A 16,791-nucleotide genomic window follows, 5' to 3' on the forward strand; every position below is an offset into this window, starting at 1 on the left:
CTTCTCCTTCTGCCCTCAATCTTTCCCAGCATCAGGGTCTTTTCCAGTGAGTCAGCTCTTCACATCAGGGTATTTATACTAGCTATCAACACAGGGAAGAAGCAGGAGGGGGTAGAAGGAGGAATCTGACTACAGCGCAGACCTCAGGCAAGCCTCAGCCAACCCCAAGGGGGTGTCTGAGAGTATATATGGTCCATCAGAGTGTATCAAGTTTAGGTGAAATGACTAGACCGTCCCTCCCCACCCAAAGACAGGGCATATCTTTGGATGGGGGCCTCTGAAGCAAGAGCTGACAGTTGGGCAATGAGCCATTCCTGCAACAAATACCCCGTAATAATGACCTATTGAGCTCAGAAAAGGGCAGCAGGGAGAGAATCTCCCTCTTTCCTCACTGCCGGATGGCTTGGTCTCCATGTCCAGTCTCAGTCCATCTGCCTCCATAGCTGCCCCTTGGATCTATGGGCACATCACACAGGGGCCTGAGCCACCCTAGGAAAGACAGAGGGGCAGGAGACTCTCATCCCCAGCATCCTGGAGGTGGAATCTCGGTCCCAAGTGCAGAGACTGGCCTAAAACTGGATGCGTCACACCTCCATTCTTAGGCAATAGAATCCATTCCTGGGGAGCAGAAGGAAATCTCAAAGGGGAAAGGGCCAGGATAAAGACCTTCTCCTTGAGGTCTAAAGTACTGCTGTGTGCTATGCTGTGCTTAGTGGTATCCAACTCCTTGCCACCCTATGGACTGTAGCTGCCAGGAGCCTCTGATAGTGGAATTCTCCAGGCAGGAAGACTGGAGTGGGTTACTATGCCCTCCTCCAGGGGATCTTCCCAACCCAGGGATCGAACCCAGGTCTCCACAGTGCAGGTGGATTACCAACTGAGCCACCAGGGAAGTCCGAGAATACTGGAGCGGGTAGCCTATCCCTTCTCCAGGGGATCATCTCAACCCAGGAATCGAACCAGGGTCTCCTGCATTGCAGGCGGATTTCTTCATCAGCTGTGCCACCAGGGAAGCCCAAAGTGCTGCTACCAAAGATCTTAGCGAGGTGTTGGGAGACATAAACGAGAAACTGATTAAGGAAGGTTCTGAGTTTCTTAGAGGAGACTGACTCTCAGTTAATATTAAACAAAGGCTTACAAAAATCCTCACGAGTACCAGCGACCGTGTCTACTAGCCTTAATGCTTTTGTAGCCAGGCAAGGGCCTCATGCTACTCTCGGGGTTCCTGAGGTCCAATAATCCGCTCCCACGGTGGAATCCTCCCTGCGGGTGTAGGTCGGGATCGCCCTCCACGCCCCCTTGCCCGCCGCCAAGTCGCTGGGGCCAAGCAGAGCAGGGCGCTGTCGGGCGCGTGGGGGAGCCGGGGCAGGGACGAGCTCTCTCAGGAGCCAGAGCAATCGCGGCCGGAGAGGGAGGAGGCTGCCGGGCCCAGCCTGACGCAGAGGCGGCGGCGGCAGCGGAGCAGGCCACTGCCGGGGCGTCCCGGCCACCAGCGCCAGCCCGCTTTCCGCCTTCTCCTGCCGCGGCTCCTCACGCGTGGGAGTGAGTGGTTCGCGCGCCCGCCTGGGGTCACGGGCTCTGGGCATCTTCGGCCAGCGAGCCCGAGCGGAGGGAGGTGCAGGAGCACTCGCAAGGGGCGGAGGCGGGGAAAGGAGCGGGCGAGGCGGAGGCGAGGGAGCGGAGGGAGGGGACGGTGGAGAGGGAGGGACCCGCCTGCCGCGCCCTGGCCGCTCGGCATGTGTGGCTGCAGGCGCCGGTTGTCGCTGCTGTCCGGGGGCTGAGCCGCGCCCGGGTGTCCAGGGCAGTGTGTGTGTGTCCGCGCGGGCGAGTGCCGCGCCGGCCCCGAGCCTCCCGCTCGCTTCCCCGGGCCGCGGTGCATGTTCGCCTCCTGCTACTGTGTGCCGAGAGGCAGGAGGACCATGAAAATGATCCACTTTCGGAGCTCCAGCATCAAATCGCTCAGCCAGGAGATGAAATGCACCATCCGGCTGCTGGACGACTCGGAGATCTCCTGCCACATCCAGGTGCCGGGGCGAGGGAGTGGACTACGCGCCGGGCATGGGACTCGGGGGCCTCTACGGGTGGGCGTGCGCGTGGAGGCAAGGAACCCACCCGGGGGCCTACTAGAAAGCCAGATTTCTCTTCCTCCGCTCTGAGTCTAGGAGCCCTACTAAGGGATGGGGTGGGGAGGACTGTCCCCCGCAGGCACCGGGCGTGCGTTATCAATTGCCGGGGCCCCTTCCTCTGGCTTAGACACTGCGCTCACATCTCGCTGCACCTAGGATAGTGGACACAGGGCAGCTGCCTCCTGGTGGGACTCTAACCCCTCTGTTTCCTAACCTGTCGGGAAATATGAGTTCTGAGAACCCAGAGGGGTACCTGCATGTCGCCCAGTCTTCCTTCTTCCACGTGGAGAAGGCATGCATCAGCATGGATCCACTCATTCTTTCTCTGGTGCCTGGGCTCCGAAGGTGCCTTCAGTCCCAGGGACCTGCTCCAGCTCCCTGCCTCCCCTCTACCGGTGGCCTTTACTTCTTAGCGTGGGGCAGCAGGGAAGTTTCCTGGGAGTGAGAGAGGCCAGGCAGCCCGGTGCTCCAAGCCTTAAGGGATGGGGCACTCTGCTCGAACTGGAGCTACCTTGAAAGGAATCCTTTGAAATCTGAGTGTTTCAGGGAAAGGAAAAGGGCTGTGAGGCCAGCAGGGAAGGAATGCTGCAGGACCTGGGTCCTGGGAGAAATCGCCCTTTGGGATATTGGTGACATGTGCTGGCTACCAAGTTGGAGAAGGCCAGAGTTGTGCAGGTGAAGGCAGCTTTGATGGCAACTCCATCCTCCAGTACTTAAGTGCCTCTGGGCTTGCAGGAGATCTGTGAGATGCAATGGTGTGTGTGTGTGTGTGTGTGTGTGTATGTGAGTGAGTGCACTCTCAGTGTTTGTGTATGTAGGCAGGTGTGTGCCCTCTCCCAAGATTCAGGACACACAACCTGGAAAGGTCATGTTAGGGTTAAGCACTATTAGCTTTTGACTTTTAAGTATCTTTACTTATTTATCTCTGGAATTTCCTCTTCTCACCTACTCAAGTCTTGAAGGTCTGAGACTGAGTGAGCTGTGTTTAAAACACTGGGCACCCATTCTGTTGAGAGATGAATGGGAGCAGCGTCTCCCAGTGGCAAGAATCTGCCTCTGGGCTGTGTTAACTAAGAATGAATGAATGAATGGTCTCCTCTTCCCCCCCTCCTTTTTTATTTTTTCTTTTCGTGGGAGCCTGTGACACGGGGACAGTGACTCCTAACTTGTAAGATGACAACGGGGTAAGTTTCACTGCGGGAATGTAGTGCCCCATGACCTCCCGTTAAAATGGGCTCCCACTGACTTTTCTGGAGAATCTTGGATTTCATTTTGAACAAAGGACTGCTATTAGACTTAATAATAAAAGGATTAATGGGATAGGCAGTTTTTCTGCTGCCACAGGGTTGCATGGAAACATTTGGCATGTACTGTCTTGTATTTCAGAGAAAGGAGTTTGCACATTTTACCTTAAGTCCTAAAGTGGGTGTACAGGAACTTTAACCCGTATTGAATATGTAGGTAATAAAGGGGTCAGCCACAGAGAGTGGGGCTGTTGACTTTTTCAGAGCTGTCTCCACCCTCTCTCTGCCCTTTCCTGTCCCACTTGGAGTTGACACTACTGTTTTGTTTTGTTTTTCTGTTTGTGGGAGGGAATCTTCCTTAGAATGGATAAATAGTTCCCAGATGACATGTATGTGCTGTCTCATGATCTGGCAAACAGTAGATTGTAGCCAATCTAATAACAGTTTGGAACATTAGAGTTTGTATGGCCCAATTGATGCCAAAGAGGTTAAAATGCTATGTTCCAAAGTGTTGATTTTGGTATTGCTTGAGAAAATAAAATGTTTTATTTGGAAGCACATCTGCCCCCAAATGGTGATTATCATTTAATCAATTAAAATGAATCAAAAGGTGATTTTGGTGATTTTGGACATTATATCTGCCTAGACTATTTCAAACCTGGGAATTGATATTATACTTCTGAACATAAGGTCACAAAAACCTTCCTATTTGTTTAGGACAAAGACAAAGTTTCTTTTTTTTTTTAAAGAACCTTTGAAGTCACTAGTATATGCCCTGGGGAATCCATCTGTGTTTCGTTTCTTGTTTGCCTTTCTCCTCCAGTCTAGAGAATCACAAAGTTAAGAGAGTGTATAGAGTGTTATACAAATTTTCCCTCTATAACTCATGCAAGGTGTGAGTTATGTTTTTTCTTTTTTTTTCAAAACAATAGCTTTTAAATATTCTTTTCCAAAGTATATGATTTGTGTGGTTACTGACAAAGAAAACTTTCAGTGCAATGGCTCAGCAGCCTGATAGCCACTTGCTCTGTCTCTTCATAGGATCTAGGATGCTGTACAAACAATAAATGTGTTTATTGTTTATTTATTGTGTCATTTGCATGTGTCTGTTTAGATGGAGTGAAAGAGGAATTCCCACTGGATAGGGAGCAAAAGGAGAGTCTAGGGCACTAGACAGGGGCCTGGGGAAGGAAAGGAGTTGCTGAATGTTCCCTATTGTTGTTGTTCAGTCGCAAAGTCATGTCCAACCCTTTGCAACCCCATGGACTGCAGCATGCCAAGCTTCCCTGTCCTTTGCTGTCTCCTGGAGTTTGCTCAAACTCATGTCCATAGACTCAGTGATGCCATCCAACCATCTCATCCCCTGTCACCCCCTTCTCCTCCTGCCCTCAATCTTTCCCATCATCAGTCTTTTCCACAGAGTTGGTTCTACTGGTCTTTTCCAACGGAGCCAACTCTGCAAGTCTGGAGACTGTGGAAGGACATGGCTTAGTTCTCACTTCTTTGATTCAGTTGTGCTGTTCAAGCAGAGTAGAGTTCTAGTCATCTTCCCCATTCCATCCACGTTTTCAGATGCTGGCAGGGTGTTCACCACTCCTTCTAATGAGCTTGCCATTTTTAATACTGATTTTTATTGTGTAAGTTGTAGACTTTTCATATTATTTATTCTTTATTAAGTCCTGGTAAGCATAATTGTTGTTATTTGAATTGACTGGAAAATTATAAAAATTTATATTTGAATAGAAACTCTGGCACTGTGTGAAGCATCTAGTACGTGCTTAATAATTATTTGTAGATGTAGATTGCATAATTTGTGTCTGGGCTGTTAAATTCATGAGGGTAGGAACTCTTGTTATGGTTGTTGTTCTTCAAGGAGTCCTCAGTACCTAGAGCTGAACCTGACATATAGTTGCGGTCAATAAACACTTGCTGAATGAACAAATGCTACTGACCCAGTATTTAATGTAGCTTATTACCTGTCATCATGAGGACAGCATGACAGCATTGGGTTGAGAATAAGGAGATACATAGTTTAGTTATGTTACCAACCAGGGTGACATGTAGTGAGTCATTTGACATTTGGAATCAGTGTTTCTTCTTTTGTAAAATAAGGGATTTGGGTTAGAATGTATGTCTCCGGTTTATGAAGTCTACAGTTTATCTGTTACCTAGACCAATTACCTTTGACTAAAACATTGCTATTGACAGATTATATACATATTATCTCATGTGATTTTCATTCCTGTCCTGGGTTATCTCCATTTTATTGTGTTATTGAATATTTTCTCAATTTTATGAGTATAGAAAATGAGGTGCCAAGAGATTAGGCAACTTCAGTCACCTGGCAAGTAAGTAGATTGAAGCCATGTCATTTTACTTAGAATCCAGAACCCTGTCTTCTCTTCAGCTGCCTCCAACTTGAGAGTTAGGATGTTTAGGCTGCAAGTAAAAAAGCAGCTGAGTTAAAGTGGCTTGAGTAATAAGGACTTATCATCTCACCTAATGAGAAGTTCAGAGGTAGGGTAGCTTCAGAGTTGTTCAGCAGCTGTGCATGGTCCAGGTGCTTTCCATCTTCTACTCTGCCTCCTCAGCACGTCTCCTTTGTCACTTGTAGTTCTCATTATAAGGTGGTTGTGAATGTCCTTCAGGTACTAACACATCCACCATGTAAGAGATGGGATTTCCTCTTGCATTTCTTTTTATCATAGAGGAACACCATTCCTGGAGGCTCCCATCAGTCCTCCCATTAGATTCCATTGCCCAGGATTGAATCCTATACCCATGACTTAGCTGTAAAAGAGTCTAGAAACGTGAATATTTGGTATTTGTACTCCTCACTCTCTATAATGAGAGGTGGGCTTTGACTTCATGGAAGCAATGGAGGTGTGTGTGTGTGTGTGTGTGTGTGTGTGTGTGTGTGTGTGATGGTGTGTGTGTGTTAAGGGGCGGGGAACTGCTGGTGGCTAAGCAAGCAGTAGTGTCTTTCAGAATAGGTCAAATTGAGTCATAATTATTGTTACAATAAAACTGTCAGTAACGTTTAATGAGATGCTAGCTGAGCCCTGGCTTATTTTAGGCAATCTTTGTATGATCAAATTCTGCAACAAGAACAATTATTGGATAATCCTTTATAGCTTGTGTTGTTAAATATCAGTTCAGCTCTTACTGAGCCCACGGGTTCTGTGCAGCTACACACTGTCTTGTGTAGAGCAAGCATCTCTGCTCTTGCTGAAGTGGCAGTATGGCCAAGTGGTTGAGAGCTTGTGGTCCAGAGAACTACTTGCCTGGGTTTGAACCCTGGCTCTAAGCATTGACTAGTCAGGTGACTTTGGACAAGTCACTTTACCAGTTTGGTTTCAGTTTCCTCATCTGTAAAGTGGGGGTAATAATGGTACAACCTCATGGTCTTGTTGTAACAATCAAATATGCAATATATAGTGCTCATGCTAAGTTGCATTCAGTTGCGTCCGACTCTTTGTGACCCCAGGGACTGAAGCCCACCAGGCTCCTCTACCCATGGGATTCTCCAGGCAAGAATACTGGAGTGGGTTGCCATTTCTGTCTCTAGGGGATCTTCCCAACCAGGGATCGAACCTGCGTCTCTTATGTCTCCTGCATTGGCAGGCAGATTCTTTACTGCTAGTGACACCTGAGAAGCCCATGCAATATATACCAAATACTTAATACCTGGCCCATAGTAAGAGATGAAAATATACTGACTGTTGTCTTACTAGTATGTGAAGGTATATTGGATTTAATCCTAAATAGTGTGAAGGCTCTGGCTTGGAATCTAATGTCTTAAAGCCCAAACTCCATCACTTTCTGACTGTGTAAGACCTCAAGTGAATCACTGGGCCTCCTGTTTTTAATCTGTGAAATGGGTATAATAATTCCTCAATTGCCAATCTCCATTGGGTTGTTGAGATGAAATCTATAAAAGTGTGTTGTAAATGCTAAAAAATCACCCAAAAGCAGAATGCTATTCTAATTAATTTAGTTAAAAAAGAAAGTTGTTTACTGCATCCTAAGTTTCTTATCTGTTTTAACAGGAATTGGTGGTCACATGCAAACATACATATGTGCTCAATATCGGGCCCCATGATGAGGCTGCAGGTGAAATCCACACTGGGTTTGGATAACAGCCACACATGTTCTGCTAATAAGGACGACTCAACTCTTTTCTCTATCAGACTCATCTGGAGTGCCATTCAGAGTACAGTGAATATCAGACACTAAAGGAATAGAAGAGAGAGGCAATTTGTTAAATACCGTGGTCTAGCTCTGATGTATTTAGGCCTAGATTACATGGGCCAGCTCTTTGTGTTAAGTATATTCTGACAGAAAAGTAATGTTATTTCAATACTCTCCTAAGATCTTATCCCTTGATGTCCTCACAGCAAAGGCAAAGTGTATTGACCATGGGGAGGATGCAATCCTGTTAGCTCCACATCACTGAACAATATATCAGCTGGGTGCTTTTAACTGACAAATTCCAATTCAAACTGGCTTTAACATTAAAGATATTTACTGGATCAGCACTTCCCTGTTGGCTCAGATGGTAAAGAAACTGCCTTCAATGCAGACCTGGGTTCGATCTCTGTGTTGGGAACATCCTCTGGATAAAGGAATGGCAACCTACTCCAGTATTCTTGCCTGGAGAATCCCATGAACAGAGGAGCTTGGCAGGCTGCAGTCCATGGGATCACAAGGAGTCAGACACAACTGAATGACTAACATACACAAACACATACAAACACACAGAGGATCACATGTCCAGAAATTCTGAGTTAAGTAGGGACCTAATTGAGAAATGCTGGGCTGGAAGAAGCACAAGCTGGAATCAAGATTGCTGGGAGAAATATCCATAACCCTTATGGCAGAAAGTGAAGAGGAACTAAAAAGCCTCTTGATGAAAGTGAAAGAGGAGACTGAAAAATTTGGCTTAAAGCTCAGCATTCAGAAAACGAAGATCATGGCGTCTGGTCCCATCACTTCATGGCAAATAGATGGGGAAACAGTGACAGACTTTATTTTGGGGGGCTCCAACATCACTGCAGATGGTGATTGCAGCCGTGAAATTAAAAGACACTTACTCCTTGGAAGGAAAGTTATGACCAACCTAGATAGCATATTCACAAGCAGAGACATTACTTTGCCAACAAAGATCCATCTAGTCAAGGCTATGGTTTTTCCAGTAGTCATGTATGGATGTGAGAGTTGGACTGTGAAGAAAGCTGAGCGCCCAAGAATTGATGCTTTTGAACTGTGGTGTTGGAGAAGACTCTTGAGAGTCCCTTGGACTGCAAGGAGATCCAACCAGTCCATTCTAAAGGAGATCAGTCCTGGGTGTTCTTTGGAAGGAATGATGCTAAAGATGAAACTCCAGTACTTCGGCCACCTCATGCAAAGAGCCGACTCATTGGAAAAGACTCTGATGCTGGGAGGGATTGGGGGCAGGAGGAGAAGGAAATGACAGAGGATGAGATGGCTGGATGGCATTACCGACTCGATGGACGTGAGTCTGAGTGAACTCCGGGAGTTGGTGATAGACAGGGAGGCCTGGCGTGCTGTGATTCATGGAGTCGCAAAGAGTTGGACACGACTAAGCGACTGAACTGAACTGAGGGACCTAATTCAAGAACTATCCTGCCTTTTTGTGAGGCTTTATCCTCAGACTATAGTGAAATGGTTATAGTAGTTCCAGTTCTCACACTTTCATGGGACACCCTCCAGAGGAATTGAAAAACCACTTCAAACTCAGCATTCTAAGCAAAAGTCCTACAGTCATTTCAATCAGACCTCCTGGGTCACCTGCCACCCTGAACAGTGAGTGAAATCAATTGAAATGAGTGTGCTGAGTAGCTTAACGTGCCTTCAGACTCAGTGGAATCAGCTTCCTTCCTGGTGGTGGTCTGCATGGAGGAGAGAGGTCAATGCCTAGAAATCAGGGTTCTCTTCCAAAGGAGAAAGAGGGGGAGGGGAAGATGGCTGCTAGGAAGTTTACCATACTAGATGTTTTGTCTGGGTCAGTGATTCTCAAAGTGTATTCTGGGGACCCACAGGAGTCCCTGAGATCCTTTCAGGGGGTCCTTGAGGTTCAAACTATTTTCAAAATAATACTAAGATGTTTGCCTCATTTAGGTTAGGAGTTTTACATACTATAGTTTACATACTATAAAATTCATCCATTTCAAGTGTATAACTTTAAGATAGTCACAGAACTGTGCAACCATCACCACAATCAGACAACCCCCCAAAGAAACCCTATGCCCTTTAATAGTCATACTTCCTTTTCCACCTAAACTTCCCAGCCCTAGGTAACTGCTGATCTACTTTTTGTCTCTATAGATTTGTCTGTTGTGGCCATTTGATGAAAATCAAGTCACATAATGATCTTTTGTGTCTGACTTCTTTCACTTGCATAATTGCTAGGCTCATCCACGTTATATCGTGTATCAGTATTTCTTTCCCTTTAATTGGTGAATAATATTCTATTGTATGGATAGATCACAGTTTACCATCAGTTGATGAAAATTTGGGTTGTTTCCACTTTTGGGCTATTTTGAAGAATGTTGCAGTGAATATTCTAGTAAAATTTGCCATTTTCCTTGGGTATATACCTGGGAGTGAAATTACTGGGCCATATAGTAACTCTGTTTAATCTTTTGAATTGAATAGTTTGCCAGACTATTCTCCCAAGCAGCTGCAACATTTTACATTTCCACCAGCAATGTATAAGGGTTTCAGTTTCTCCACATTCTTGTCAACACTTGTTATTATCTATTTGATTATAAACTGTCGTAGTGGGTGTGCAGTGATACCTTATTGTGGTTTTGATTTGCATTTCCTTGATGCTAATGATGTTGACCATCATTTCATGTGCTTATTGGCTGTTTGTCTATCTTCTCTGGAGAACTGTCTATTTGGATCCTTTGGCTATTTTAAAATTAGATTGTTGTTTTATTATTGAGTTCTAATAATTCTTTACATATTCTGGATACAGACTCCTTATTTAGTAAATGATTTACAGCCATTTTTCTCATTCTGTGGGTTTTTTTAGTCTGATGGTGTCAAAATTTTAAAAATTTTGATGAAATCCAATTTATCTGTTTTTTTCTTTTTTTTCCTTGTGATTTTTGTGTCATAGCTAAGTAACTGTTGCCTAAGGTCATGGGATTTATACCTGTGTCTTCTTTAAACAGTTTTATAGTTTTAGCTATTATATTTGGGTCTTTGATTCATTATTTTACTGATATGTGATTTGGATATCATAAATGTCACCATTTTAAAGTATAAAATTCAGTAGCTTTAGTATATTCACAATATATACTATATATACAGCCATCACAGCTAATTCCAGAACATTTTCATCATCCCCCAAAATAAAACTGTTCCTGTTAATAGTCACTCCCCATCTGATCCATTTTGAGTTAATTTTTATGTATGATGTGAGGTAGAGGTCCAACTTGATTCTCGTGCATGTGGATATCCAATTGTCCCAGCACCATTTGTTGAAAAAACTATTTTCCTGTATGTCACTCTTGTTGAGATGTTGATCGCCTTTTCCACTCGCATTCTCTCGTAAGTGAACAATGGAGTTTTCCAGAGGCTGGATAATATGTGCCATAACAACACATTAACTACAGAAGCAGATGGGAGAATCCAGCTGTCTTCTATTGAGCCAGACACTAAAGATGCTAAAAATGTAGAAAGTGCTACTGTTCTCAATTAATTGGCTTTATTTTGTAAAACAAAGCTATTTTTCATAAAAGAATGCTATTTATGTTCATGTGCAATGGGTTTGTTATTTTTTTAATGAATCAATTATTGATTATTTTAAAAAATTATCATCAGCAAGTATTGAGATATACCACCCAAATAAACAAAAGTTCTATAGACCCTCAATAGTGTAAAGGAATTTTGAGGCCAATAAGCTCAAGAATTGCTGGTTTTGGTGATTGTCAATTTACTGAACTTCCTGAAAAAATTTTAATAGTCCTAAGTAAAAGAACTACTCCTGTGCATCTTGGGTCTCCAGCACTGCAAATTATAAGTATTTGAAATGATGTCAGTTAAGTAAAAAATCCCAGCGTTGCATAAAAATGTGTATATGTATATTTGAAATTCTAAATATTAACCATATACCTGTGTGTGTGTGTGTGTGTGTGTGTGTGTACATTGCAATGTTAAGAGTAGAAGATCAAGGGCAGGCTCTTCTGTCATAAGCATTTCCCAATTACACTTGCTCTCCAGCTGAATCTCATTTTTTTTCAACTCTAATAATTCGAAGTCTTACTTTGAGACCTCTCTTTTGATTACAGAAAATGTACAGCAACAGTGCATTGTGTTTAACATATAAACTGCTTGAATCAAGTCCCTCAGTCACTGAATTCTTAAGTTGTTACTTCTTGTACTCACTAGGCATTTTGGGAAGTCTTGGAAACATGGCAGGAATGGAAATATCAGGATTTGTTGCACAGAGAATCTGAGATTCACATGCATGAGTGACAGGCATTCGTAGCTAGCATGGTCCTCTCTCTGTTTCTACTTTGTGTGGGAAAGGATGCAAGTTGCTCCTCCTATGAAATAGCAGAGAGCTGGATGTGGAGTCCGTAGATGGGGGAAAATGGGATTATGATCAAGAGCCTTAGGGCAGGTTTTGCAGCTGAGATCTGAATTTAATTCAGGCTAAAAGGAGTTGGCGTTCAGCTCCTGGGAGGGACGTGTAAATGCTTCGCAGTTTCGGATAGTCTCATGGATCTTCTGTGCCACTGTTAAAATGCATATTTCTGATTCAGGCGGTCCTGAGGAGGGCCTTGAAATTATGCATTTCCAGTACTCTTGCCTGGAAAATCCCATGGACAGAGGAGCCTGGTAGGCTGCGATCCATGGGGTCGCGAGGAGTCCGACACGACTGAGCGACTTCCCTTTCACTTTTCACTTCGATGCATTGGAGGAGGAAATGGCAACCCACTCCACTGTTCTTGCCTGGAGAATTCCAGGGACAGGGGAGCCTGGTGGGCTGCCGTCTATGGGGTCACACAGAGTCGGACACGACTGAAGTGACTCAGCAGCAGCAGCAGCAGCAGGCTTCTAGATGCCTCGTTCTCTGAACCACATTCGGAATAGTAAGGCTTTAATGGAAATTATCTATTTCATAGTAATATTAACTTCCTTGAGTGTGGAGCTTTTTGACCCTTAGCTCTCTGGATAATACCTCACCTGGCACATTTCCCTTGGTAGAGGGTCAGTGAATGTTTGAGCAGGTGAGTGAATGAATGAGTGAATAAAGAAATCCATCCAGGTGTGTCTATCACAATAAACTGAAGTACCGATTAGACATTGATGCTGGAGATGAAATGCCTCCTTTTGGTTCCCATCCCCTGCCAAATCAAGAGACTGTTTTTCAAACAGGATTTCCTGTGATGACCAGTCTGATGAAGTGTCGAATGTCTGTGAGAGTGTTTATGGGGGCTCAGAGTTAATGAGAGAATTCTTGTCCCTCTGGGCCACGTTTCCCACTCTTGCCTTCCTGTATCCTGGACTCTTGGTGGCATTGTGGAAGAGCTCTGGCAACTCCTTGGCACAAACAAATCATTGTGTATAGAGCCAGCCATGCCTGGAAGATCCCAGAGGCATAGGAGGCCCAGCTGTTCTCACTGGCAGGAGTGACCTCAGGGGACTGTGACCCCAGAGGACAGTGGAAAAATGCCTTCGAGGTGTAATACAAGCTCTCAAGCTGTTTGTTTGGTGACTCTGCCTGAAGGTGCAGGAGGGAAGTGAGAGGATCACTTTGGGAAAAAATGAAGCTCATTCTAAAGGAAAAGAGCATTTGTATAGATCAAGTCATCATGCTTTTCAAAAGTGGATTAGGAAAGGTTTTTTGAAATAACTTCAATCTTAGTCAATAAGCATTTAAAAATATCTTCTATATGCCAAGCACAGAGCTAGGAACTGGAGACAAAAAGAAAATAAAATCAGACCTCAAGAGGCTCACAGTCATTTGGAAGAAGAGAGACAAGATAATAATTCAAGGACAACATGACAGACAAAGGGACAGGTGTATGGGTGGAGGACCAAGAGGAGGCATCTGTATCAGACTGGGGCATCAATCAGTATCTCTGGTATAGATGAGTCTTGATTAGTAATTAAAGGGTAAATGAAAATCAGTTCTTTGAAGAAGGGAAAAAGGCATGCAGAACATGGTGAGCTTGTGCTTGATATAAAACCTTGGGCATGGTCAGCGTGACTGGATGTAGAAATGAGGGGAGGGGGGAATCTTGGATTAGTCCCAGGTGGTTGGTTTCAGGGACAGGGGTCATGGTGTCACCGATACAGTACAGGCCACAAGTTTGGGGGATCCACTGGAAAATACAAACCTGAGGCCTCTTGTCAAAAATTATTAAGAATTTCAAGATCACAGTGAAAGTGAAGTCGCTCAGTCATGTCCGAATCTTTGCGATCCCATGGACTGTAGTCTCCCAGGCTTCTCTGTCCATGGGATTTTCCAGGCAAGAGTACTGGAGTGGGGTGCCATTTCCTTCTCCAGGGGATCTTCCTGACCCAGGGATTGAACGCAGGTCTCCTGCATTGCAGGCAGACGCTTTACCATCTGAACCGCGAGGGAGGAGACCATTAAACAAAGCATGAGTCCCACACCCACGAAGCTGATTCTGAGAAGGCAGAATAAAGGAGAAGCAGATGAGGGGAGGAGTTTGGGCATGTAGACTTCATAGTGCCTGTGGAGTATCTGGGTAGAGAATTCTCAGGTAGCCAGGCAAGAATACCAGAGTGGGTTGTGGTCCCGAAGGGAATGGCAACCTATTCCTGTATTCTTGCCTGGAGAATCCTTTGGGTGGAGGAGCCTGGGGAGCCCCAGTCTGTGGGGTTGCAGAGTCGGACATGACTGAGCAACTAACACACATACACAGTTGGAAATAAGGAATGAAAGTCAGCAGAGATGTCTGACCTGGAGACACAGAAAAGAGAATTCTTGGTATTCACGCAAGTGGTTGTAGAAGTCATGTGGTATGAGAGGAACTATTACATGAGTCTTACTTTTTTGTCTGTCTTTCTGTTTGGGGCATCCTTGTAGATCAAACCAATGGAGTTTGAGTTTTGGAATTGTTTCCAAGAGTGCTTGATCATATTCCCTTTGTTTGGCAGTTCCCACCTGAATGAGAGCTTCTCCATTTTATTTTGCAAATAGAGCAGCTGCCTCAGAGGTCTCAGTGGAAAAGCTCTTTGCTTCTCTTAATTTTCATTTTCTAGCTTGGACTAACAAATGACAAAAAGTCCTCTCCAAGCAATAAGACTCTTGAGTTACAAAACATAGAACTTTCACTCTAGGGAAGTTACCCTTTGAGACAGTGCCATGGACATTATATAATACATTTTAAAATCCTATCAAAAGGATACAAACTTGAAGTAAACATGTCATGGTTATGCTGCAGTAATTTATCTTTTCTTTACTATTTATGTGTCTCAGATATATCCAATGGCAAATTTTGTTTCCTGTTTAGTTTCCAGGAGATTATTGTGAATGTTGATTAAAATACATTCAAGGTCTGTAAGATCCCTCAAAGAAATAATTTAATATTGGTAACATGATTTGGATATTAGATGTACGATAGAGCTTTGTCTGAATAGACCTATTATTATGCTAAGGTTTTAAATATGATTATTCTGTTGCAGGGGAAGCAATTAACATATTAACAGATTACGATTTGGTCTATTACCTCTCATTTCAGAAGTGTAATTTGCATCTTTGAGGCACTAGACCTTAATGGTGAATGTTAGTGTGAAAAGGATTGACTGAATCAGAATTTTCACATGCAAACTGTGAAAATTTGAATACAATATCAGTTACAAATGGATTGATAATAAAATTAAGCAATCTTAAAAAAATCAGTAACTAATTAACTTTTTTAATAGAAGAGAGGACAAAAGCCTAATCAATAAATTGGCTAGTAATTTTTCCTTGATGTTATTAGCTTATGTTATTTTTGAGGGCTAGGTTTTACATGTATGCCTGCCCATTGTTCTGAAAATAATGCTAGTCTTTGTGATCTTTATCATATGTAGGTATCATCTACAGTGTTATGATGTTGGGAATTATTGATTCTTTATTTAGCAACATCTTTCTCTCTGTTCATGTGCCTCTTGATTTTCTTGAGTTGTATGTTCATAATGTGAATTAGTTGATTAAATTGAGATCCAGAGGTGTGATTTGCCTGAATTTGCTTATTTAGCAAAATTAGGATGAGGTATGTTGTCTTGGGGAGAAGGCAATGGCACCCCTCTCCAATACTCTTGCCTGGAAAATTCCATGGACGGAGGAGCCTGGAAGGCTGCAGTCCATGGGGTTGCAAAGAGTCGGACACCACTGAGCGACTTCCCTTTCACTTTTCACTTTCATGCATTGGAGAAGGAAATGTCAACCCACTCCAGTGCTCTTGCCTGGAGAATCCCAGGGACTTGGGAATATGGTGGACTTCCGTCAATGGGGTCGCACAGAGTCAGACACGACTGAAGCAACTTAGCAGCAGCAGCAGCATGGTGTCTTGGATTATTGCTAAATACTACCGTTATTGTGTTTTTGAATCTTTTTTGGTAGTCTAAGGGATATAATTCTTTTCCACTGACAACTGTTAATAACACAGGGAGAAAACCTCACAATGACCACATTTCTGGGTAAAGAAGGTAAATTGATTTCTTAAGTGTCATCGAAGGACCTCAGTTTTAGTTCTCTACTTTTCTGTAGTCAATATGTGGCTTAATGTAGCTCAATGTACCTCCAAATGAAAATTACCATCAGTTGTTCAGGTATTTTTGAATATTTTGCCATCTAACATTCCTACACAATTAAAAGAGATCTTCCTTTTCCCTTTATAAGTTTGGCATGGGACAGACATTGCGTGTATTTTGAACTTTAAAAAAATTACAAAGGGAAAGAAAAGAGGATGGTGTCATAGAATTATCTATTTATCCAAAGTAAGTTTACCTTGTAGTCTTCGGATTGACTCTGGAAGTCAGTTCTCAGTAATCCTAGGCCATGGTATTTAGAAAACTTCTAGAAAAATAGGAAAATAAAGTTTTTTTTTGTTTAGGTACTAGCTATATCCTTGTCAGGCTCTGTTTGTTTTGAGGGCTTAGCAAGAAGCGTAATAAAATCTCTGGAGTCAGAGGAGGAAAAAACACTGTATACCACCTGGAGCTGAGTCAAGGATAACTTCACCTAACTTTTGGGTTTCCAAACCTCAAGGGAGATTATTTCTGCTAGGGGATCATGGTGGTAGGGGATGGGGTTGGTCGCCTTGACAGACACCTTTTGTCCCCATGTTTGGAGACATAGGGTTTTCACCAGGTGTAGATGGCACCTTCTTGGTTCAGTGCTGATTGAAAGGGAAAAAAAGGAGGAA

At 43.8% G+C, this 16,791-nt stretch overlaps 1 protein-coding gene across 7 annotated transcripts in view; it reads left to right on the forward strand.

The window, feature by feature from the left end:
* The window catches only part of FRMD3 (FERM domain containing 3), a 416,578-nt gene that overhangs the window by 59,851 nt on the left and 339,936 nt on the right, over positions 1 to 16,791 (forward strand). For 2 of the 7 annotated variants that reach the window (XM_004004117.5, XM_012117635.4), the window contains exon 1: positions 1,716 to 2,024. The exons of the other annotated variants lie outside the window; for them this stretch is intronic. In XM_004004117.5, coding sequence (XP_004004166.2) covers positions 1,878 to 2,024 — 147 coding nt within the window. In that variant the 5' untranslated portion in view covers positions 1,716 to 1,877. Of the gene's footprint in view, positions 1 to 1,715; positions 2,025 to 16,791 lie in introns of those variants that run through there. 7 annotated transcript variants of the gene reach the window in all.

The sequence above is a fragment of the Ovis aries genome, chromosome 2 (assembly GCF_016772045.2).
Source record: "Ovis aries strain OAR_USU_Benz2616 breed Rambouillet chromosome 2, ARS-UI_Ramb_v3.0, whole genome shotgun sequence".
Lineage (NCBI taxonomy): Eukaryota > Metazoa > Chordata > Mammalia > Artiodactyla > Bovidae > Ovis > Ovis aries.